At 46.3% G+C, this 25,257-nt stretch overlaps 1 protein-coding gene across 2 annotated transcripts in view; it reads right to left on the reverse strand.

Moving 5' to 3' along the window:
- LOC147124553 (ras GTPase-activating protein 1-like) overlaps positions 1 to 25,257 on the reverse strand; it is a 212,293-nt gene that overhangs the window by 42,402 nt on the left and 144,634 nt on the right. For both annotated transcript variants that reach the window (XM_085989292.1, XM_085989284.1), the window contains exons 14-16: positions 19,948 to 20,105; positions 2,015 to 2,091; positions 640 to 812 (exon numbers count right to left, since the gene is read on the reverse strand). In XM_085989292.1, coding sequence (XP_085845418.1) covers positions 640 to 812; positions 2,015 to 2,091; positions 19,948 to 20,105 — 408 coding nt within the window. The remainder of the gene's footprint in view (positions 1 to 639; positions 813 to 2,014; positions 2,092 to 19,947; positions 20,106 to 25,257) is intronic.

A 25,257-nucleotide genomic window follows, 5' to 3' on the forward strand; every position in this document is an offset into this window, starting at 1 on the left:
TCTAACCCAATCAGCATATCCTTCTATTACTTTCTCCCTCAAGCACTTATCTTGCCTCCCCTTAAATGCATCTATGGTAAACGCCTCAACTACACCATGTGGCAGCAAGTTCCACATTCTAACCACTCTCTGTGTAAAGAAGTTTCCCCTTATTGGATTTATTAACTATATTATATTAATGACCACTAATTTTGGATTCCCCCCACAAGTGGAAACATCCGAGCTACATCTACCCTATCAAATCGCTTCATAATTTTAAAAACATCTATTAGGTCAGCCCTCAGCCTTTTTTCTAAAGAAAAGAACCCCAGTCTGTCCTGTTAGTTATAACCTCTCAGTTCTGGTATCATTCTTGTAAATCTTTTTTGCATCTTCTCCAGTGCCTCTATATTCTTTTTGTAATATGTAGAACAGAACTGTGCACAGCACCAAGGTTTTATACAATTAGTTTACTCTTTTTGTTCAGGCCCCTTCATAGAATGTTATGCCCATGGTGCCACCTACAGATGCGAATGATTCTTTAGAAATGTTACCAGTACACTTGATTTTTAATATTTGAAAGTTGATGGCCAATTCTTTAATTAAAAATTGCACAATACTATGAACATGCAGAGCACTGAAAACAAAGAAATGCAATACCTCTTTGAACTCACTGTATTCCTCTTCTGGCATGATTTTTTCCAATGAATATCGTGCTCTTACACGTAGAGAACCAGGCTCAATTCCTTTTAGTGGAAAATGTGAACTGAGAGGGAACCACTCATCAATCAGCTGCCCTTTCTGTAACCTACTCAAGTGACCGCGCATGAATACTGAAAAACAAAAGTTTTCGTTAGTCCAGTCCAAATCTTTAATTTTCATCAGGTTAATTCAAAACTGTATCAATACAGAGGAAATATCTTAAGACATCAAGTTCTGGATGTTCCATAACTTTCCCCAGCTTAACATAAGCAAGACTGAATCATCCTGTTTGTCATAAACCAAAAACTGAGTACCCTAGCCTTCAATTCCATCCCCCTCCCAGGTCTGTTTGCAAGCTGAGCTTCAAACTCCACATTCTAACGGTCATCAGGATCACCTATTTTCTGCAAATCACTTGATTGCAACACTAACATACCCTCAGTGCTGCTGAAACTCTCATATGTTTTGGGGGGGGGGGGGTAGAAGAATGATGATAGATTTGGGTGTGGGAAAGAGTGCACATTGGTGACAGTCAGAATGACAAAGAAAGAGTAAAGAGCATGAGCAAAAAAGCACACATGAAGCAGAACGCTGAGAGAGCACACAGGACCGCCTGTATGAGAGCGCAGGCACAATAGATAGCACAAGTGACTAATTAAGAAAAGAAAATGAACAAATGAAATTGACAGACATACAGAGGAAGAGCACAATGTCAGAGTGCGGAAATGAGTGACTGAGCCAGCAAGCAAGCTCGAGTAAGACACTCTGTGAGAGAATGACAGATCAAAACAAAATGACCATGAGAGCGAAAGAGAAACACAGATGAAAAGACAGAGGGGAAAGAAATTAATGTTAATGCAGTATTTCCTAAACCTTTTCATCTCTCCAGACTTGGACTTGGCAAAAGATGGCAACTCTACTTCTGAACTAAATTCTGCATACTCCAACTTTTCCAAAACTCTGCCACTCATATCCTATGCTTGCCCCACTCTACCCATGCAACCTCCTTCAGCCCTAACCCTTTGGTCCCTCAACTTGGTCTACTACACATCTCTCTCTCCCTGCATTTGCTTCACCAACAGTGGTCACAATCTATAGTCTGGAATATTTAGAAACCACAAATAGTTAGCAAAGCCATCATCAGAGCTTACTGAGCAGTCCCTCCAGGATCTTACCCTGCTTACAGGTCTCTTAAGTTATAGGACTGCTGGATCTTGGTACAAGCTAATATTTTATGTTGTGACAAAAAACACCACTCAGTAAGCTCATGATTCAAGGACTAAATTTTTGGGTGAAAAGTAAAATTCTTCCACTAGCAGTCAAATATACTTACAGATATCAGGATCCTTGCTTTTCTTTGTTCTGTTACTGAGACTTATCTCAAATCGGTTTATATCTGATGAGAGATCACTAGGGAAATGAAGGTATAAAGAATTTAAGAACTCTGCAAAATTAGAAGTTTTACATCACATGCTCTTATCTATGCTATAATAAGCATGCACTTTTAAATTGTAGAAGCTACAGCATCATGCTATTTTAGGTAAAAAATAAATCTCTCTCGGAATCCACTTAATAAAGCAGAATCACAGAGAAGTCTAACTTTAAGTAAGCTAATGGAAATTTAGGAGTAATCCTTTTCACCCTCTGTGCTACCGTACAAAGATTTACTCACTGAACAAGCTGTTAGCATGTCCAAATTATGATGTCTGTTTCTGTCCTGGAGGCGGTTTCTGAAGGAAACAAAAGAACTGGTAGACACTATGTGGACCAAGCTATTAGCTCGGGGACAGGTGAGCATAGGAGGAGACAAGTGCAAGTAGAGGGAGATTCAATGATATGGGGATACATAGGCATTAGAGTCCAGATGGTTCTGGTACCAGAGTGAAGGACATCAAACAACATATGGATAGACTTTTTGGAGAGTAAACTCAAGGATGAGTAATGACACACTTAGGGCAGATAGGAGAATATAAGAACGTAGGAAATAGGAGCAGGAGTAGTGTTGTGTATTTTGAATGTTGTATTTGAATTATCCCACATAGCTTACCGTAGTTGTGATGTGCAATGCACTATGGGAAATAGAGTGCATTGGGTTGAGAAGATTCTCTTGAAAGATGGCTGTGAACTGAACTCTGTCTCCTGCGTACTTTTTTTAATTGTTATACAAGCAAGGTTATTAAACTCTTGAGATTTAACAAAAGTGGCGACGAGGACGTCTGAACGTACGTGGCTCTGCTGTGTGGAAGATAGTCGGGTTTTACGTGTTTAAAACTGTTATTTTTGTCATGGACAGTTAATTAAAGTGAGGCTGGCTCGAGGATAAAGGAGCTTACAATGGCGGGAAGACGAGACAGCGTATAAGGTACTAACGACTTAAGGAAGGGGAGGAAAAGCAGTGAGTAAATCGGGAAGGACATTTATTCAACTGAGAAACGATCTGTGAATTGAAGCACTAAATAACTGATACATAGAAACATAGAAGATAGGATCAGGAGTAGGCCATTCGGCCCCTCGAGCCTGCTCCGCCATTCGATGAGATCATGGCTGATCATCCAAACTCAGTACCCCGTACCTGCCTTCTCCCCATATCCCTTGATACCTTTAGCTCTAAGAAATATATCTAACTCCTTCTTGAATATATTTAAAGACTTGGCCTCAACCGCCTTCTGTGGTAGAGAATTCCACAGATTCACCACTCTCTGGGTGAAGAAATTCTTCCTCATCTCTGTCCTAAATGGCTTACCCCTTATCCTTAGACTATGACCCCTGGTTCTGGACTCTCCGGCCATCGGGAACATTCTACCTGCATCTAGTTTATCCAGACCTGTCAGAATTTTATAAGTTTCGATGAGATCCCCCCTCATTCTTCTAAACTCCAGCGAGTATAAGGCCAATCGACCCAATCTCTCCTCATATGTCATTCCTGCCATCCCAGGGATCAGCCTTGTGAATCTTCGCTGAACTCCTTCCATGGCAAGAACATCCTTCCTCAGATAAGGCGACCAAAACTGCACACAGTACTCAAGGTGTGGTCTCACCAAGGTCCCGTACAACTGCAGCAGGACATCCTTACTCCTGTACTCAAACCCTTTCGCTATGAAGGCCAACATACCATCTGCCTTCTTAACCGCCTGCTGCACCTGCATGCTTACCTTCAGCGACTGGTGCACAAGGACACCCAGGTGTCATTGCACTTCCCCTTCTCCCAATCTATTGCCATTCAGATAATAGTCTGCCTTTCTGTTTTTGACACCAAAGTGGATAACCTTGCATTTATCCACGTTATATTGCATCTGCCACGCTTCTGCCCAATCACCCAACCTGTCCAAATAATCCTGGAGTTTCTCGATATCCTCCTCGCAGCACACACGCCCACCCAGCTTTGTGTCGTCTGCAAACTTGGAGATATTACATCTAGTTCCCTTATCTAGATCATTAATGTATATTGTGAATAGCTGGGGTTCAAGGACCGATCCCTGGGGTACCCCACTAGTCACTGCCTGCCACTCGGAAAAAGACCCGTTAATTCCTACTCTCTGCTTTCTGTCCGCCAACCAGTTCTCTATCCAAGTCAATACCTTGCCCCCAATCCCATGTGACTTAACGTTACACGCTAATCTCTTATGCGGGACCTTATCGAAAGCCTTTTGAAAGTCCAAATACACCACATCTACTGGTTCTCCCTTATCTATTTTCCCAGTTACATCCTCAAAAAATTCCAGTAGATTAGTCAAGCATGATTTACCTTTTGTAAATCCATGTTGACTTTGTCCGATCCTGTCACTGTTTTCCAAGTGCTCAGCTATTACATCCTTTATAATGGACTCTAGCATTTTCCCCACTACCGATGTCAGGCTTACCGGTCTGTAATTCCCCGCTTTCTCTCTACCACCCTTTTTGAATAGTGGGGTAACATTAGCTACCCTCCAATCTGTTGTGTCTGTGTATAATAAGACACAGGCTGCAGGAGAAACGGTACAACAGGTGTTTACTGAATGAGGGTTACTCTAGAACTAACTGTACAGATCACTACTCAGGGTTTATATACAGGTGTGGTCACTGCTGGTACGACAGTATACAGGAGCTGTAAAAAGTAGTTCTCTCCCTTAAAAGGTACATACATTACAATTCCTCCCCTTTTAGATTAACAGTACCATAACACTCATTTAACAATTAAATATCAAACTAATTACAATTAACACTTTTAGCATGCAACATTAGCTGAAAATAGTCCATTTATAAATTCAGTCTTTGGGGAGGCTTCCTGATTCTTTCTGGATAACGCCTTTCCCGCGTGTCTCGCTCTTGGTGCGGAGGCAATTCTAGCACCCTGTCGTCAGTTGATTCGTCAGCTTCCAATGCTATTGTTTCTGAGGTAGATGCGACCTGTACGTCGGGTTCCTCACCAGGTACGTATGGCCGAGACATGGGGTTGACTCGTTCCTGTGACTCTAGGATCTGGTCAGCATGGCGTCTCACAATGTTCTCCCCAACATCCACTGTGTACATTAGTGGCCCCTGCCGTGTACATATCATTCCTGGTTGCCATTTCTCTGTTCGGTAGTCGCGGGCCAAGACTGGTTGCCCTACATTGAAGCTCCTTGTCGGCTTCTCATTGATGTGCTGGAATTGCTTACTCTCAACATCTCTTCATACATTTGGTCTGAGCAAATCCAGACGAGATCTCAACCTTTGGTTAAAGAACATCATGGCCGGGGCCTGGTTGGTGGCTGCATGTGTCGCATTTCTGTAGGCTAACAGGAAATTGTCCACCTTATGCTGCAGTGGAATGTCGTCATCGCACATGGCCTTTACTGCTTTTTTAAAGGTTTGTACGAACCTCTCAGCCAATCCATTTGTGGCTGGATGTGTAATGCCTTACCCCATTCCATTCCTTTTCATAAATCTTCGAAACTCTTCGGACACAAACTGTGGTCCGTTATCAGAGCAAATCTGCTCTGGCAAGCCGTTACTGGCAAAAATGGTCCGTAGGACTGCAATAGTTTTCTCCGTGGTGGTGGAGGACATTTTGATCACTTCAGGCCATTTCGATTGCGCATCCACGGCTATTAAAAACATTAAGTCCATGAATGGACCAGCAAAATCAATATGCACCCGTTGCCATGGAGAAGAGGGCCACTCCCATGGGTGTAGAGGGGCATGTGGTGGTGCATTTTGGACCTTCTGGCATCCTGAGCAGCTCTTTGTCAGGTCCTCGATTTGCTGATCGATCCCCGGCCACCACACATAAGCCCTAGCAAGGCTTTTCATTTTCACCCCTCCCAGATGACCTTCGTGAAGCTCATTGAGCACGCTCTCCCTTAACTTGGGTGGAATTACCACTCGGGATCCACACATCAAGGTCCCCTGGCATACTGACAGCTGTTCTCTTCTGGATGAGAATGCTGGCAACAGTGAGTCGCCATGTGCTGGCCATCCCTTCACCGTCAAATCATATACCCGAGACAGTGTCGGGTCATTTCGGGTCTCCTCTATACCAGCGTTAGTTACTGGCAAGCATTCAATTATAGTCGAATGAAATATTTCAACAGGATCCACTGCTGGTGCTTCCTCCGCAGTAGGCAGTGGCAGGCGTGATAGCCCATCAGCGTTTCCATGCTGTTTCGTGCCCTTATACTCGATTTCATATTGGTGCGCCCCTAGAAAAAGGGAGCATCTTTGTAGCCGTTGCACAGTCATCACCGGAACACCCTTCTTTGGATTAAAGATGGAGGCAAGTGGTTGGTGGTTAGTCAGCAAGGTGAACTTCTGCCCGTGCAGATAGTGATTGAACTTTTTCACTCCCCACACTAGGCTGAGGGCCTCCCTGTCAATCTGGGCATAGTTACGCTCGGCTGAGGTTAGTGACTGAGACGCAAAGGCTACTGGCCTCTCCGAGCCGTCCGGGAATTTGTGCGACAGTACCGCTCCAATACCATAGGGTGATGCATCACACGCCAACCGAATTGGTAGTGCTGGGTTGAAATGAGCCAACACCTCTTTTGATGTGATCAATGCTTTGCTCTTCTGGAAAGCTCGTTTACATTCGTAACTCCACTTCCATGGTACCCCCGTTTGCAGTAGGGTGTTCAGTGGGTGTGGTACTGTAGACAAATTCGGCAAGAACTTATGGTAGTAGTTCACCAGCCCGAGGAACGACCTCAGTTGTGACACATTTTCCGGTGCTGGAGCCTTGACTACTGCCTCAATCTTTTCAGGGGACTTATGTAGCCCCTCTTTATCAATAACGTGGCCACAATACGAGATCTGCTTCTGGAAAAACTCGCATTTGTGGCGATTAGCTCGGAGCCCATATTCCTTCAACCTAGTGAGCACCTGCTCCAAGTTGGCGAGGTGATCACTGTCATTTTCGCCCGTGACCAGGATGTCGTCCAAATAACACTGGGTCCCTGGAATCCCTTGCAGGACTTGTTCCATTGCCCTTTGCCAAATAGCCGGAGCTGATGCTACCCTGAACACCAGCCGGTTGTATTGGTAGAGACCTTTATGAGTGTTGATCGTGAGGTACTGTTTTGAGGCTTCTTCTACCTCCATTTGCAGGTACGCCTGGGCCAGATCAATCTTAGTGAAGCGTTTCCCTCCAGATAGCGAGGCGAAAATATCTTCAATCCGCGGAAGCGGATATTGTACAGTGTGAAGGACTGGGTTCACTGTCACCTTAAAGTCCCCACAGATGCGAACCTTCTTTGGTTCCCCAGGCGTATTACTCAACGACCTCTTCATTACAGGAACGATGGTGTAGCGCAGTCGCTCCAGTCCACTTTGAACAGTACTCCTGAACGTTCCAAACTTTCCAGCTCTGCTTCGACGGCTGGGCGGATCGCATAAGGTACCGGTCTGGCCTTAAAAAACTTTGGGCTTGCATTTTCCTCTATTTTGATCGTCGCTGTTATGCCTTTTAGTGTTCCGAGTTCCTGCTGGAACACTTCTTGTGCGTCAGTTAGCATTTTTGACAGTCGTCCAGGTGTGACGTTGTCATCCTTTTTGGCATCTACAGTCAATCAGTGCTTGTATGGAATGCCAATCTAGCTGCATCTTCCGGATCCATTCACGTCCTAGTAGTGGTGGTCCTCCATCTGGCAATACATATAGGTCCATTTTTGGTGTTTCCTTGCCGTTATATATATGACGTTCACCCTTATTTTTCCTTTGGGGTAGACTTTTTGCCCCGTGTACGTCTTCAAGACAATCTTTGTATCTCTCAAGGGTATATGTGAGAATAGCCGCTTGTAGTCCCTTCGGTTTATGACTGTTAGGGCTGATCCTGTGTCCAATTCCATTTTCACTTGGACTCCTGCTATCTTGAGCGTGACCCAGATAGTTTGGTGATCCTCCGTTTTGATTACATTATGTAGTTTCAGACAACCCAGCTCCTTGCTTCCGGAGTCTGTATCACTCTTCTGTTCATCTGAACTACTCTCCATCACCTTATGTACCTTCTTGTACTTCTCCTGTGGAGATTTCTTGCTGCTGGTTTTCTTTCCCGACCTGCAGACTCTTGCTATGTGTCCTACTTTTCCACACTGTCTGCACACTTTGTCCTTGAACCAGCAATCATTATGGTTGTGTGTTGTTCTGCCGCAGCGATAGCACTTCACTGTTCCGTATGACATTTCATTTGTGCCATATTCTTGCGGTCTCCGTTGTATCTCTGCAGCGCCCCGTGCTGCTGCTTCGTGTGATACTGCAATTCTGAAAGCCTTGTCCAGCGTAAGATCCTTTTCTGATGGAATCCAGAAACGGCTTCTTTCACTTTGAAGCCCACACACAAACTTGTCCCTTAAAGTATCTGCTAGTCCCGTTCCAAACTGGCAGTGTTTCGATAGCTTGCGCAGTTCCGTTAAACACTCAGCATTACTTTCATCTTTATGCTCGTTCCTTTTGTGAAACTTAAATCTTTCTGCTATCAGCAGCGGTGTGGGGTTTAAGTGGTCCTGTAGGATTGACACTATGTTTTCAAAATCCTTTTCTACTGGCTTCTCTGGGGTTACTAGGTTTCGTAGTAAGCCATACGTTTTTGCACCCATTGAATTCAACAATACCAGCGCTTTCTTGTCATCTGGCACTTCATTCGCCTTGCAGTATACTTCTATGCGTTCGACATATGTCGTCCAATCTTCGACTTCATTGTCGAACGCTGTGATACTGCCACTCTTCGGCATTTTTGGGTGTGGTTAGACTGGTTTAAAATGGCATCTCCCGCGCTTTCCTTTCTTCCCCACTGCGGCTTAAAATGGCGTCTCCCGCGCTTTCCTTTCTTCCCCGCTGCGACTTAAAATGGCGTCTCCCGCGCTGCTGCCAATGCCGCTCTCGGCGGTCCTCGTGGCAAATGTCGACGCCCTGTGGGTTTCGTGCGCTGCTCCTGCACTGCTGCCAATGCCGCTCTCTGTGGTCCTCGTGGCAATGGCAGCGCCTCGCGTTTTCCTGCATGCCTCTCTCCCCCGTTGACGCTGCTCGGCCCTTGAACACCGGCTGCGCTCTGCTCTCTCTCGTCTCTCTCTCCCATTGACGCTGCTCGGCCCTTGAACACTGGCTGCGCTCTGCTCTCTCTCGTCTCTCTCCCCGTTGACGCCGCTCGGTCCTGAACACCGGCTGCGCCCTGTGCGCTCTGCCCTCTCTGTCTCCCCCCCGTCGACGCTGCTCGGCCTTTTTCTGTGCCACTCAGTCGGCTCTAGCCACCGCTGTCCGGGAAGGGTCTGCGCAGTACCTGTTGCCAGCCCGTTTCGCTGGACCACCGTGACTGGAAAGCCAAGCCTGGCTCTCGACAGCCTCCCCTGCGATGCTCAAATCTCCGCTGGATGACTGGGCGGTTGCCCGTGGTCGATGCCCGTGCTTCTGGACTCGACCTCCTTCCACTATTCTCCAGGAGCGAATCACTGGGAGGTGATGCAGAGTTGCAGGTAGGTTCAAATCTGCTCGTCGACAATGTTGTGTCTGTGTATAAGATAAAGACTGCAGGAGAAACGGTACAACAGGTGTTTACTGAATGAGGGTTACTCTAGAACTAACTGTACAGATCACTACTCAGGGTTTATATACAGGTGTGGTCACTGCCGGTACTACAGTATACAGGAGCTATAAAAAGTAGTTCTCTCCTTTAAAGGTACAGGAAACTTTGTGCTATCCGGAGGTGAGCTATCCGGCAATTTGGAGCCACCGGCAAAAATCAGCAGCCGTTTTTTATTCTTTTTGTTTGGTTTTTTTGCTTTTTTTGCTTTGTTTGAACAGTCAAGCTGTGCAAGGTCTGTAGCTATAGCAGCAGCTTCAGCTACAGAGCTTTAGGGCCACACCCGAGTGTTTAGAAGCTGTTGCTAAGCAACAGTGTTTGTTGTCAAATACGGAGATAAGAATCTCCGTATCTCTCAACATTAACTCTGGAGAGTATGGCACTTTTTAGGCAACGGCAGCAGCTCGGTCCCGTGGGTGCCGGATAGCACAAAGTTTCCTGTACATACATTACACAATCCATGGGTACAGTTCCAGATTCCAGCGAATTTTGGAAGATGATCAGCAATGCATCTACTATTTCTAGGGCCACCTCCTTAAGTACCCTAGGATGTATATTATCAGGCCCTGGGGATTTATCGGCCTTCAATCCCGTCAATTTCCCTAACACCATTTCCCTACAAATACTGATTTCTTTCAGTTCCTCCCTCTCATCAGACCCTATGTTCTCCAACATCTCTGGGAGGTTATTTGTGTCCTCCTTTGTGAAGACAGAACCAAAATATGCATTTAATTGGTCCGCCATTTCTTTGTCCCCATTATAACTTCCCCTGCTTCTGACTGCAAGGGACCTACACTTGATTTCACTAATCTTTTTCTCTTCCCATATCTATAAAAGCTCTTACAGTCAGTTTTTATGTTCCCTGCAAGCTTACTTTCATATTCTATTTTCCCCTTCTTAATTAATCCCTTTGTCCTCCTTTGTTGAATCCTGAACTGCTCCCAATCCTCAGGGTTACCGCTTTTTCTGGCCAATTTATACGCCCTCTCCTTGGATCTTATGCTATCCCTAATTTCCCTTGTTAGCCACGGTTGAGTCACCCTTTTTGTTTTATTCTTATCCCAAACTGGGATGAACAACTTCTGTAGTTCATCCATGTGGTCTTTGGATGTTTGCCATTGCCTATCCACCGTCAACCCTTTGAGTGACATTCCCCAATCAATCCTACCCAATTCGCGCCTCATACCATCGTAGTTTCCTTTATTTAAATTCAGGACCCTAGTCTCCGAGTCAACTACTTCACTCTCCATCCTAATGAAGAATTCTATCATATTATGATCGCTCTGACCCAAGTTGAGTTCAACATTGGAAGGATCCTTAGTGAATGATAATTAGGAGCCTGAGAGAAGGAAAATGGCTGGAATTATCGGTAACATTGGACCGTTTGATGAGAATGTCGAACAATGGAGCTCATACACAGAACAATTTGAATACTTCACACAAGCAAATGACATTGGAGGGAACAAAGTAGTACCTACATTGTTAAGTGTGATGGGACCAAAGACTTTCAATCTTTTGCGTACTTTAGTGCATCCAGATAAACCAGGGACTAAACAATATCGTGAAATTGTGGAGATACTAAAAGGGCATTTTTCACCCAAACCCCTAGTCATAGCTGAGAGGTTTAGGTTCCACAGGCGTAACCAGGAAGGAGAAACAGTGACCATGTTTGTAGCTGCACTAAAAAGACTAACAGAGCACGGTGAGTTTAATGATGTGCTAAATGATACTATAAGAGACAGGCTAGTGTGTGGTATGAGAACTGAAGCCATACAGAAGAGACTATTAACGGAGAGTAATCTGACTCTACAAAAGGCCATTGAAATCAGTATTTCCATGGAATTGGCAGCTAAGGAAGCTCAACAGTTGGGTGCAACAGAAAAAGTGCACAAAGTAAGAACAAAGAGCCAAGGGCCATGCTTCCGTTGTTGCAAAATGGGGCATCTTGCGTCTGCATGCTGGTGTGTGGACATGGATTGCCACAGCTGTGGTAAAAAGGGACATATTCAGTGCACATGCAGAAATAAAAAGGATACAGAGAAAACGTCAAAGACGGAAGGAAGAAAAAAAACATTCAGACAAAAGACAAAGAAGCATGTCCGCTCTGTAGAACAAGACAAAACAGAGGCAAGTGACACTTCAGAGGAGGAACTATCACTGAACGTGCTGACTGTAGCTGGGGATTTGCATGGCTACTGGGTCTCACCCTTGCTAGAGGGGCAGCCTGTGCGAATGCAGATCGATACCGGGGCAGCAGTATCTCTTATGTCAGAGACAGTCTACAAAAAGACATTAAAGCACCTTCCACTTCAGCCAGCTAACATAGCGTTAAAGACATATACCGGTGAAAGAGTAACCGTGAGAGGTATCACTGAGGTCACAGTTCAGTTGAATGGACAAACTATGAAGTTACCACTCTACGTAGTTAAAGGAGACTACCCCTCCCTGCTGGGACGTTCGTGGATGGAGAGAATAAAATTAGACTGGTCATCAGTCTACATGATGTCACACAATGATCCAGGCTTACCCGCCATCTTAAAGAAACATGCAGAAGTCTTTAATGGAGAACTGGGTAGCATGAAAGATATTACTGTGAAGCTTCGTATTAAGCAGGATAGCAAACCCAAGTTCATGAAGGCACGACCCGTACCGTATGCCATCAGACCAAATGTCAAGGCTGACTTAGAAGTCCTAGTTGAAAGCGGAGTACTAGAACCAGTCAGCGTGAGTGAATGGGCAACGCCCATCGTACCAGTGCTTAAGAAAGGGGGTGGAGTTAGGATATGTGGAGATTTTAAAGTAACTGTTAACCCTGTATTGTCAGTGGAGCAATATCCGCTTCCCCATATTGAAGATTTATTTGCGGGACTTGCTGGGGGCCAGAAGTTTAGCACAATGGACCTCTGTCAAGCCTACCTGCAAATGCATGTGGATGAACAGTCACGAGAAATGCTGACTCTGACCATTGTGATGCATAAGGGCCTATTTAGACATTGTCGACTTCCTTTTGGAATTTCATCAGCTCCAGTGCTTTTCCAACGTGCTATGGACCAGATCCTTAGTGGATTGCCTGGAGTTCAGTGCTACTTAGATGATATCTTAGTTACTGGGTGTGATGACCAAGACCATCTGCGTAACTTGGACGCAACGCTACAGAGACTGAGGGATTACAGACTCAGAATTCGCAGGGATAAATGCGATTTTTTTCAGGCATCAGTTGAGTACCTTGGTCATGTGATTGATGCCACAGGCCTTCACAAGGCACCGTCCAAGACCAAGGCAATCGTGGATGCCCCAGCACCTGAAAATATCAGCCAACTGCGTTCTTTTCTAGGGTTACTGAACTACTATGGACGATTCATACCGAACCTAGCCTCGATGCTGAGGCCGCTGCATTGGTTGCTATGTAAAGACAAGAAGTGGGAATGGACTAACAAGTGCCAGGAGGCGTTCATGACAGCAAAGGACACGCTCCTGAAGTCAGAGGCTTTGACGCATTTTAACCCTTCATTACCAATACAGTTAGCTTGCGATGCGTCGTCATATGGTGTGGGAGCGGTCGTTTCTCATATCATGCCAAACGGAGAAGAGAAGCCGATAGCATTCGCATCTAGGACTTTGAACAGAGCTGAAACTAACTATGCCCAAATAGAACGCGAAGCACTGAGCATCGTTTTTGGCGTTCGCAAGTTTCACCAATATTTGTATGGGAGACAGTTCACCCTACTAACAGATCACCGCCCTCTTACGACCATCTTCAGGCCACATACAGGGATTCCGTCACTTGCTGCGAGCAGAATGCAAAGGTGGGCGCTGCTGTTGTCTGCACACACATTTGACATTAGATATCGCAAGTCTGACCTGCACGGCAACGCCGACGGTCTTTCCAGGTCGCCGCTGCCTGTCACCAAGCCTATGACGCGTAGCATGGGCATCTGCTATTTTAGGCAGGTGGAGAACGCGCCTGCTACTTCGACACAGGTCCGACGAAACCTTTCAGCGGGCGGAAGTTGGGCAAATAGTGCAACTCTCCACCCGCAGAGGCCCTTTTCCTGGGGATGCAGATGATCTGTCAAGAAGATTCTTGACAGTTCACAAGTGGTGGGTTTCAGCGCATGCGCTTCGTATGCCTAAACCTGGAACTTGCGAAGCCACTACAGCGCGTGCGCACCTTGTACGCACCCGTAGGGGTCACAAAAGACGGCCCATTATTTATCTTAAACCTTATGTTGTGATTGCTATTAGCTAGATGTGCCCCTCTGCTTAATTCTCTTATCTGTTCTGGCTCATTTCCCATTATTAGATCCAGCAGTGTTCCCTCTCTTGTTGGACTTTTAACATACTGGGTAAGAAAGGAGTCCTGCACAATGTTCCCTCTAAGTTGCGTGGCAGCTCTCTGCTGGTCCCGTGCAGTCTGGGACCGGCTTTTTCAATGTTAAATTTGGTGAATGAGCCATGCAGCCCCTTAAAGGGGCTGTGCATCCCAAAAGAGAGGAACATTAGTCCTGCACAGACTGTAAAAACTCCATTCCTTGTACCCCTTTTGCTGCCTCTTGTCAGTTTATTTGGGGTAGTTAAAATCTCCTGTGATTATTATTCTATGCCCTTTACTCATTTTACATATTTGCTTACATATTTCTTCCTCCACCTCCTTTCCACTATTAAGTGGTCTGTAGTATACCCCTTCTTCTTATCGTGTCCACGGACAGTCTATACATAGCCCAGCCAGAACTGGACACATTTTTGCGCCTTGTTGTTGGATTCGGCAAGATCTGCAACAGTGCAGGGTTCCTCTAACGATGGGCATTGCAGGAGATGTTGCATAGTCTGTGCCTCAGTTCCACATTCACAAGTTGTCGGGCTGGTTGAATATCGCCATTTGCTTAGTGACATCTTTGAGCAACCTACACCGGTCCTAAGTCTGTTAAGGCACTTCCAGATTGCCCAGTTGCAATTAGCTCCTGGGGGAAGGTTTTCATCAAGTAAAATTTCCATCGCTGGGGGTTGTTCAAGACTGGCGAGCCGGTCTTTCCACAAGGCGATGTGGGCTTCAGATGAGGTTGATTGTAATGGAACAACACTGTTCATGAAGCTCTTCCTTGACTTTAGGCGGCTGGGTGTAGGTGTATGACAATGCAGAGGGTGCCTCTCATCTGATGTTTGACGGAGTCGCTCTTTCTTGCTGGCTACCGTTGTTCTTATATCAGGGGGAGCGATACCCGCCAGGATATATAGGCTGTTGGTGTTTGTTGGTTTTAAGCAACCTGTGATAAATCGGCAGCTTGCATTCATGCAGGGCAGGCGTATTCGGCAGTGGAATAGCAAAGAGCAAGTGCACTGGTTTGCAATGTTTTCGGGCTTGCTCCCCATCTTGTGTTAGTGAGCTTATTCAGGATGTTGTTTCGTGCGCTCACTTTTGCCTTTGTCTTCTCGATGTGGTTCTTGAAGGTGAGGCATCGGTCAAGGGTGACTCCTAAGTAGATAGGGTGCTCGCAATGCGTCAGTGTTGCTCCACACCAGGTTACTTTCAACTGGCGTTGGCTTCACGGTTTCTGAGGTGGAATGTACAAACTTGCATCTTTGATGGGTTTGCGCGAAGGTGGTTTTCTTCATAGTAGGATTTTAGTCCCTCCAAGGCCTCAGAAAGCGTTTTCTCCACGCGGTGCAAGCACGCTTCCCTGAGGAAGACCATTCTTCTGAATACGCCACCTGCTGCGCTTCCCACCTAGTTCAACATAGAACCGGCGATTCTGAAGCATGCTTTCTAACAGCTCTGTTAAGTGAATATCTTATGTCATCTCTAGAATCTTGCAGAGGAGACATCTATGGTTCACTGTATCGTATGCTGCTGACAGATCTTCAAAAACAGCACCTGTTACCATCCCTTGCTCAAAACCATCTTCGATGTGTTGCGTGAGGTTGAGCAGTTGGCTTGTTGTTGATTTGCCGGGGTGGAAACCTGCTTGCTCTGGAATGATCTTCTCATCTACAGTTGGTGCTATCCTATTGAGTATCAGGCGTTCAAACAGCTTATAGGTGTGGCAAAGCAGTGAAATTGGCCGAAAACTCTTAGGATCTGAGGGATCTTTTCCAGGCTTTAATAGTGCTATTACATGTGCCTTCTGCCAGATATTAGGTGGCTTGTGTGTTGCCAGACAGTGGTTGAACAATTGTAGGAGCCACTTCTTTGCTTGCTGTCCAAAATGCTTTACCTGCTCCGTTGCTATGTTGTCAAGACCAATTGCTTTCCCGTGTTTTAGATTAGATGTACCAGTTTCCAGCTCTTCCATGGTGAATGGTCTAGTGAAGCCAGGATCGTCGCTGTACTTCTTCCTATCTAGTTGTGCTCTCGGTTGTTTCTTGTTGATTTTTCCATTTAGGAGCAACTGGTGTGCAACTTGGTTAGCAGACACATTTGTATGTTGGGCAGCTTTCTTGGGATCACCTCCAAGTTTGCGTATGAGAGACCATGCCTTCTTGCTGTTTTTTGTAAGATCTGTTGTATCCATCAAGGTGTTCCAGGTGTTTTGACGTTCTTGAGAGATACTTAACATCACCCTCTCACCGGTACATATTGTTTCCTCTGAGAAGGGTTCAAATTCAAACATTGAGACATACTCCCAGTAGAGTTCAGCACTCTCCTTGGTGAGACCAGGGATGTAGTGTACTCTGCAACCTCGGGGGATCTTCCTTCTAGCTGTTTTTTGGACAGCTTTTGCAAAGAGGTTGTAGTGCTCAGGTAGTGGTTTAATGCGTTTAACCTTGCGGTCAAGTGCTCGTGTGAAACCGTTCCAATCGGCCCTCTTGAAGTTGAAGCGCCTTTTTAATGGTACGACGTTTGGTAACACTGCTGCATTTACCTGGATACCAATAGGACGGTATTGAGTCTGTGACAAGCTTCTTGCAGAGGCCAGCGATGTCGTTGCTGGCAATGGCAAGATCTGGATTATATCTACACTTCCAGCGGGCACTGTGGAAGGAGGCTGACAATTTAGGATCGTGGATGAGACTAAGCTGGTTAGCGTCCATCCATTCTTCGACTGCTTCTCCATCGTTGTTAGTCTCCTTGTACCCCCATTGGGTACTGTGGCTATTAAAGTCTCCAATGATGATCTGTGGTTTATTGTGCAGGTTGGGTACAGGGTTAGAGAAGCTGAAATCTGTGCCAGGTGGCTTGTACACTGAGGTCACTACTACTTTGCTCAGCTCTACAGTTAGAATTTCGATGTTGTCCTCCTCTGTTTTAGAAGTGGCTTCTACAACTGAACCAGCTCTAACAAATACAGCACTGCCATATTGTCGATGAGGTCTTTCAATAGCCAGGACCATTCCTGGTATTTTTGGGCGGTTGTTCTCACTTCCTCTATGTGTCTCCTGCAGGCAGAGGACATCACACTCCAACTCATTGCATAATATAGCGAGGATGTTTTGTTTAGCTATAGAGAACCCTTCAACGTTAGCAGATATAACAGTCAATACCGGTCTTGAAAAAGACCCGTGTTTCTGACATCGACGACTACTTCCGTCTTCAGGCATGGTGTTGGTACTTGATCAAATTAGCGGTACGAAATCGATGTATACCCCTATTTGCGTGATTGATCGCTTGTCTTTTATTTCGATCCATATGGATTCTGTTTCTAACCTTCTGTAAGTTAAATCCCTTTTTTCTACTGCCATTATGTTATCTCTAACTAGTAGAGCTACCCCATCTCTTTCTTCCTTCCCTATCCTTTCTGATTATGTCATAACCTGCAATATTTGGTTGCCAGTCCTGTTCGTTATGTACCCATGTTACTCCTACTACGGATTATAGCCTCCAGTTTCTCCCTTTTATTTTGGATGCTGTGTACATTGCTGTACAGAGAGTTTACAGTAATTAGTATTTAGTAGTTGTTCCTCTTACTTGATTTCTAACAGTCCTTTCATTCTTCTGTTTTATAACTGTAATTGTTCCCTGAGCGTATATGTCATTATTGTTCCTCAACTTGGTCTGACCTTGACTCTCATCTCCCATTTCTTTTCTCTTCAGACTTAAGTTAATTTCACCAGATAACCCTCCCCACCCCCCAGCCTTCTTACTAGTTTAAAGTCCTATCGACAGCTCTATTTATCCTTTTTGTTCAGACATTGGTTCCACTCCAATTCAGGTGGAGCCCTTTCCAGCAGTACAGCTCCTTCCTGTCCCAGTGCCTCATGAAATGAAACCCCTCTTTCAGACATCAGTCTTTCAGCCACAAAGTCGCCTTCTTGATCTGCTTATCCCTATGCCAATTAGCAAGTGGCTCAGGTAGTAATCCAGAGATTACCATCAGTGAGGTCCTTTTTCAAAAATTTAGTTCCCATCTTCTGATATTGCCTTAGCAGGACTCCTCCCTCTTCTTCCCTATGTCATTGGTCCCAACATGGACCATGAAAACTGGATCTTCCCCCTCCCTTTCCAAGTTCCTTTCCAGTTGCTCACAGATATTCTTTACCTTTGCACCAGGTAGGCAACACACCCTTCTGGACTCTTAGTCACGACTGCAGAGGACACCATCTATTCCTCTAATTATTGAATCGCCTATGACTACAACCTTTCCACTTTGCTCTCCACAAACTACAGTCCTGAGACACAACTTGCACTGTCATTTCTAGTTTTTATTTATTTAATTATTTTAGTTCTAGATATAATGCAATTACTTGAGATCTAGATTATATTTAGATATTTGGATTTAGCATGATTTCAGATTAATTTGTAGATTAGCTTCTTTATTTTATGATGTCCTTAACTCTTATTTAATATTTATGTCAAATTTTAATGAAAATTCAGAACCCTGTAATGTTAGTATCCAACCACCACCCTTTGACATTCAATGGCATTACCATCGCCGAATCCCCCACCATCAACATCCTGGGGGTCACCACTGACCAGAAACTTAACTGGACCAGCCACATAAATACTGTAGTTACAAGAGCAGGTCAGAGGCTGGATATTCTGCGGCGAGTGTCTCACCTCCTGACTCCCCAAAGCCTTTCCACCATCTACAAGGCACAAGTAAGGAGTGTGAGGGAATACTCTCCACTTGCCTGGATGAGTGCAGCTCCAACAACATTCAAGAAGCTCCACACCATCCAGGACAAAGCAACCCGCTTGACTGGCACCCCATCCACCACCTTAAACATTCACTCCCTCCACCACTGGCGCACCATGGTTGCAGTGTGTACCATCTACAAGATGCACTGCAGCAACTCGGCAAGGCTTCTTCGAAAGCACCTCCCAAACTCGCAACCTCTACCACCTACAAGGACAAGGGCAGCAGGCGCATGGGAACACCATCACTTCCAAGTGCCCCTCCAAGTCACACACCATCCTTACTTGGAAAAATATCGCCGTTCCTTCATCGTCGCTGGGTCAAAATCCTGGAACTCCCTCCCTAACAGCACTGTGGGAGTACCTTCACCATGTGGACTGCAGCGGTTCAAGGCGGCGGCTCAACACCACATTCTCAAGGGAATTTAGAGATGGGTAATAAATACTGGCCTCGTCAGCGACGCCCACATCCCAGGAACGAATAAAAAAAATAATAAATTAATCACTTACCATATTGAAAGTGGGAAAGAAACTGAGGATGAGATTTGTAGGCAATTTACAGAGGTCTGCTATAGCAACAGAGTTGTAATAATATGGAACTTTAAATATCCTGAAGTAAACTGGGATAATACAAAATGGGAAGGCGTTCATAGAATGTATTTAGGACTGCCTGAAAGTTGATTCAGGTGAGCAAATGGGTGCACAAGGTCCCGACCAGTCATTCAACTGCCGCTCGCCCGATTTTCAGACAAGAAACTTCTGGCCAGCAGTTGAAATTACCTCCCTATAAGTTGTAGCCTCACTCTAGGTTGTAAGCACATAATCTGGACTGACACTGCAGTATAATACAGAGGCAGTGGTGCATTATCTTTAGTGCCATCCTTCTGAAGAGACATTAATGTTAAGTCCCGTGTACTTCAGGTGGAAGTAAATGATCCCAGAGCACGATTTCAAGAGAAGCAGGGGGCTTTTGGTGCCCTGAGAAACATTCTTCCATCAATCAAAACCAGCAAAATTGGCTGCCACATTTTCCTATAGTCATTGCACTTCAAAGTAATTGTCTTTGAGAGCCTTCAGATATTTCAGAGACACAAGATTAGGCACTAAATCATTGCAAGTTTTCATAATATAATTATTGAAGAGGTTTTATTCTGAAAGAATGACTCACTCAAAAATGAATTCTTCTGTCCATACAGGATTCTGCCCTTCCCTGGCATGAGTTTTTGCTACTTGAATACTGTTTAGGTAGATGTTACAGTAAGGGTGTGTGAAATGTTTCACTGGGAGTTTATGAGCTTCTTCCACATACAACACCAGACTACTGACCTGAGGAAGAAAAACACATTACTTTTATTACATCATAGAAAATTTTACATGACAACATAGTCAAAGGATTTAATTACATCAACCGATTACTTTTACAGTATAGCTTAATCACATACTAGGACCAATAATTTTCAAAAATGTCACTATTTCTGTAGAAAAACCAACAAGTGTGATATAACCAATTATGCTGCACCAGCAGCCCGCAAGAGGTTTTTTTTGTAATTAATGCTTAGAGGCAAATTGATCTTTTATTGCTCTCCTACTCTCATGCTGAGTAGGAGGCTACACTATTTTGTAAATAGATGAATGTATACAATATAATACAGAATGTATTATTCTAGTGGGATATCATTGGGTTAGTTTGGAATATAGTAAAATAAATGCCAAAGATTACATTGGATATAGAATTTGAAATCAAATAAATAATTAATTGAACAGCTAGATTATATTGTATGTAGGCGTTTTATATAATTTATAAAGGCTTTTAAAAAAAGGAATTATTGATTTAAAATAAATGAGATCATGTAAAATAGATGGGATTGTGCATTAAAGGGCTTTTATATATAGTTACGAGTGTCATAGTACATAACACACAATGTTGTATTGAACATTGTATGTTATGTCCTATTATCAGGGCCATTAACTTATAAGGGACTAAAGAAAATTAAATTCTGTTTCTAATCATGTGGCAGTCCAGGGGGGGAGAAATTCATTATAGCCCAGGAGTGGGCGCTAACTTTGGAAAAGTTTGAGATTTAGCGCCAGGCGCTAATGAATCTCGCTGCACGCAAAAAGGATGGGAGCGCTAAATCAAGTGCCAATGGCCTAGCTCAGTAGCATTACACTCAAAGTGCTAACCAATATCAGGTGCAGTCTAATCGCAAGTCATCATTGCCCCACATGATCTTTTCAGTTCTTAAAAGGGGAGATTCATTCATGCTGCTGAACTTCATTCTCAGCTTTGCTGCCTGTGAACCTGTGTCAGCAAGCAGGAGCAGGCCAAGTCCAAGGAGCCAGACGACTCAACCAGCTGTACTCATGGCAGATCCACGCCCCAGGGAAGAGAGCCTGCAGATTTTCGGACCAAGCATTGGAGGAGTTGGTGTCTGCTGTGGAGAAACGGAGGGTGATGCTCTACCCAGCAAGTGGCAGGAGGCCCTTGCCGCAAGTCTTCCATGCCATGTGGAGGGAGGTTGCCCATCAGGTCTCGGGCAGCACTGTGGTCCCCAGGACCTATACACAGTTCAGGAAGAAATTTAACGGCCTCACTTGGGTGGTCAGGGTGAGTCAATGTCTCAACAAATGCTACATACCACCATCTGAACCACAGTCTGCACCGGCCAAAGCACCACACCCCCAGCACTCACCCACCAACAATCTCTACCTACTAACACTCACACCCACATCTCACACCTTGCACACAATCACAGCTATGACAGGCACATCACCCAAACACATTGCTCCACACTCACTCACACACTTTCCTTTCTCTTGCAGGCCAAGGTAGCTCACAACAGGAGGGAGCAGGAGCGCACAGGTGGGGGACAAGCCAACACCCAACCACTGTGTGCGCTGGAAATGAGTGTGCTGGAGATCACTGGGCGCCAGGTGGTGGGCACAGTGGCCACCGGTAACGTTGACCCCCTTGGGGACGATAACGGTATGTTCATCCCTACTCCTTCTTCTCACATCCCACTTCCCCCTCACCCCACAAGCCTTTCATACTTTCCAGCTAATCATGCAGTATGCATGCATTTCTCCATTCTTGCCCCCTCCCCCGCCCCTCACCTTAACCCATCTTTTGTGCCTTTATGCGTTCAGATAATGAGCAAGCACTGGAGCAGCCTGTCCGAGGGCACCGTTGAGCACGATGCGGAAGAGGAGGAGGAAGAACACACCACACCCGCTGGCACTACGCGTTCTTTAGAGGCTGGTATAGTACTAGGATCTGCACAGGGTGATGCACCAGGAACGAGCGGGTTGCAGCAAGGCCGGGGGGAAAGAGGAGCTTGGGGGCCAGCTCCCCAGAGGGCGATTGCGCAGGTGAGTTCTGCTGCACAGGACTCAGATGAGGACCTTGATGGGGAGGCCTTTAGAAGAATGGTGATGGGCATGCACGCGGAGATCATAGGAGCAATGGCATGGGTGCCAGAGAGCCGGTTGGCAATGGTAAGGAGCGTGGAGGGTCCACCTCCAACATTGCACAAAGCTCTGCGCACACCATGGAGCCCATCATTTCCCGTCTGGAAAGGATGGTAGACTCCCAGAGAGACTGCGGTGACACAGACCTGATGCCGCATGTGATGGGCGATCTGGCAACTTCCATTGCAGCACAGGTGGAAGTGCCACAACATCTTAGTGCTGTAATGCAGTTTACGGTTGGTGCCATTCAAACTTAGACTGTTCTCATGCAGTCTCAGCTTGATGCCACGCAAGCTCTGACTGCTGCCATCGTGGCTGGGTCTACCACCGTCAGCCGGGGCTTTCACGGTGTCGCAGCAGGCCAGCAATCTGTGCTGCAACAGATTGCTAGGGATGCCAAGGTCCTGCCCCGGGGGAGTGGCAGTGGGTCAGTGGAGCAGGAACCTGCTGTCCTCTCTCACGATGACAGCATTCCTACCCCTACCGCTGCCACTCCGCCATTGCCCTTGTCGCTGCCCATCATCCAGCCAGCCCAGACTGCTGCCGCCTATGCTGAGGTGGTGCATTATACAGCCAGGCCTTCCAGGCCCAGAGCTGGTCGAGGGCGTCCTGTAAGGCCATCTGAAGTCTCCTGCACGGACACTCAGCAGCCTTCCACCAGCCCTGCTGCAGCCACTGGGTCAACACTTCGAAGGAGCATTAAAGTAGGCAAAGGCACAGTAACGAGAGGCACAAGGGTGAATAGTAAATATTGTTGTTGTAAAGATGTGTTCACTGATTATTGATAAATTTATTAATTCACTTGGATAATTTTGTACTGTCTCTCATTTCAGCTGTGTGCTGTGATATGGCCTGTGGCAGAGATGGAGTGATGGGGATGTGGTGAGCAATGGGGATCTGGGGTTGAATTTACTAGACCTGCAGTCTGATGAGGTGGTCATGGACTGCCCTTCCGGAAGGTCGATTGAGTGGCTGCATCCTCCATCACTCCTGTTCTCCTCCTCCTCCTCCTGAGGTGGTTTTGCAATCCCTGCTGGCAAGGGATGAGGCCTCATGATGGCCAGATTGTGGAGCATGCAGCACACCACAACGAAATGAGACACCCGCTCTGGCGAGTACTAGAGGGCTCCTCCCGAGTGGTCAAGGCAGCGGAACCCCAATGGTCTGATCAATGATGTTCCTGGTGGCAGCATGGCTCTCATTATATGAGTGTTGGGGTTGCAGAGGGGAGTCATGAGCCAGGTGAAGAGCGGATACCCCCTTGTCTCTGAGCTTGACGTGATGGCTGGAAGACCGCTGGAACACCGGTCTGGCGCAGGATGAAGGCATCGTGGCTGCTGCCAGGATAACAGGATTCACCGACTGTGGTCGCACACCAACTGGACATTAAGTGAGTGGTAGCCTTTGCGGTTACGGAAGATCTCAGGATTGTTATGCGGTACCCGCAAAGCCACGTGGGTGCAGTCAATGGCATCCTGCACCATGGGGAATCCCGCTATTCTGGCAAAGCCACATGCACGCTCGTCCTGCTTTGCTCTGGTGATGGGGAAGGAAATGTAGTCTCTGTGACCTCCCAGATGCAGCGATGGACGGCGAACTTTTTAAAATTCGTTTTTGGGATGTGGGCGTCACTGGCAAGGTCAGCATTTATGGCCCATCCCTAGTTGCCCTTGAGAAGGTGATGGTGAGCCACCTTCTTGAACCACTGCAGTCCGTGTGGTGAAGGTACTCCCACAGTGCTGTTAGGTAGGGAGTTCAAGGATTTTGACCCAGCAACGATGAAGGATCGGCGATATACATCTAAGGCAGGATGGCGTGTGACTTGGAGGGGAACTTGGAGGTAGTGGTGTTCCCATGCACCTGCTGCCCTTGTCCTTCTAGGTGTAAGAGGTCACAGGTTTGGGAGGTGCTGCCGAAGAAGCCTTGATGAGTTGCTGCAGCGCATCTTGTAGATGGTACACACTGCAGCCGGTGCTGGAGGGAGTGAATGTTTAAGGTGGTGGATGGGGTGCCAATCAAGCGGGTTGCTTTGTCCTGGATGGTGTCGAGCTTCTTGAGTGTTGTTGGAGCTGCACTCATCCAGGCAAGTGGAGCGTATTCCATCACGCTCCTTACTTGTGCCTTGTAGATGGTGGAAAGGCTTTGGGGAGTCAGGAGGCGAGACACTCACTGCAAAATACCTAGCCTCTGGCCTGATCTTGTTGCCACAGAATGTGTGTGGCTGGTCCAGTTAAGTTTCTGCTCAATGGTGACCCCCCCAGGATGTTGATGGTGGAGATTCGGCGATGGTAATGCCGTTGAAAGTCAAGGGGAGGTGGTTAGACTCTCGTTTGGAGATAAGTCATTGCCTGGCACTTCTGAGGCGCGAATGTTACCTGCCACTTATCAGCCCAAGCGTCGTCCAGGTCTTGCTGCATGCGGGCATGGACTGCTTCATTATCTGAGGAGTTGTGAATGGCGCTGAACACCGTGCAGTCATCAGCAAACATCCCCATTTCTGACCTTATGTTGGAGGGAAGGTTATTGATGAAGCAGCTGAAGATGGTTGGGCCTAGGACACTGCCTTGAGGAACTCCTGCTGCGATGTCCTGGGGCTGTGATGATTGACCTTCAACCACCACAACCATCTTCCTTTGTGCTAGGTATGTCTCCAGCCAGTGGAGCATTTTTCCCCGATTCCCATTGACTTCAGTTTTACTAGGGCTCCTTGATGCCACGCTCGGTCAAATGCTGCCTTGATGTCGAGGGCAGTCACTCTCACCTCACCTCTGGAATTCATCTCCTCTGTCCATGTTTGAACCAAGGCTGTAATGAAGTCGGGAGCCGAGTGGTCTTGCCAGAACCCAAACTGGGCACCAGTGAGCAGGTATTTGGTGAGTAAGTGCCGCTTGATAGCACTGTCGATGACACCTTCCATCACTTTGCTGATGATTGAGAGTAGACTGATGGGGCGGTAATTGGCCACAGTGGATTTGTCCTGCTTTTTGTGGACAGGACATGCCTGGGCAGT

This window comes from Somniosus microcephalus, chromosome 1 (genome assembly GCF_052327205.1).
Source record: "Somniosus microcephalus isolate GS21.2 chromosome 1, FLI_Smic_1.0, whole genome shotgun sequence".
Classification (NCBI taxonomy): domain Eukaryota; kingdom Metazoa; phylum Chordata; class Chondrichthyes; order Squaliformes; family Somniosidae; genus Somniosus; species Somniosus microcephalus.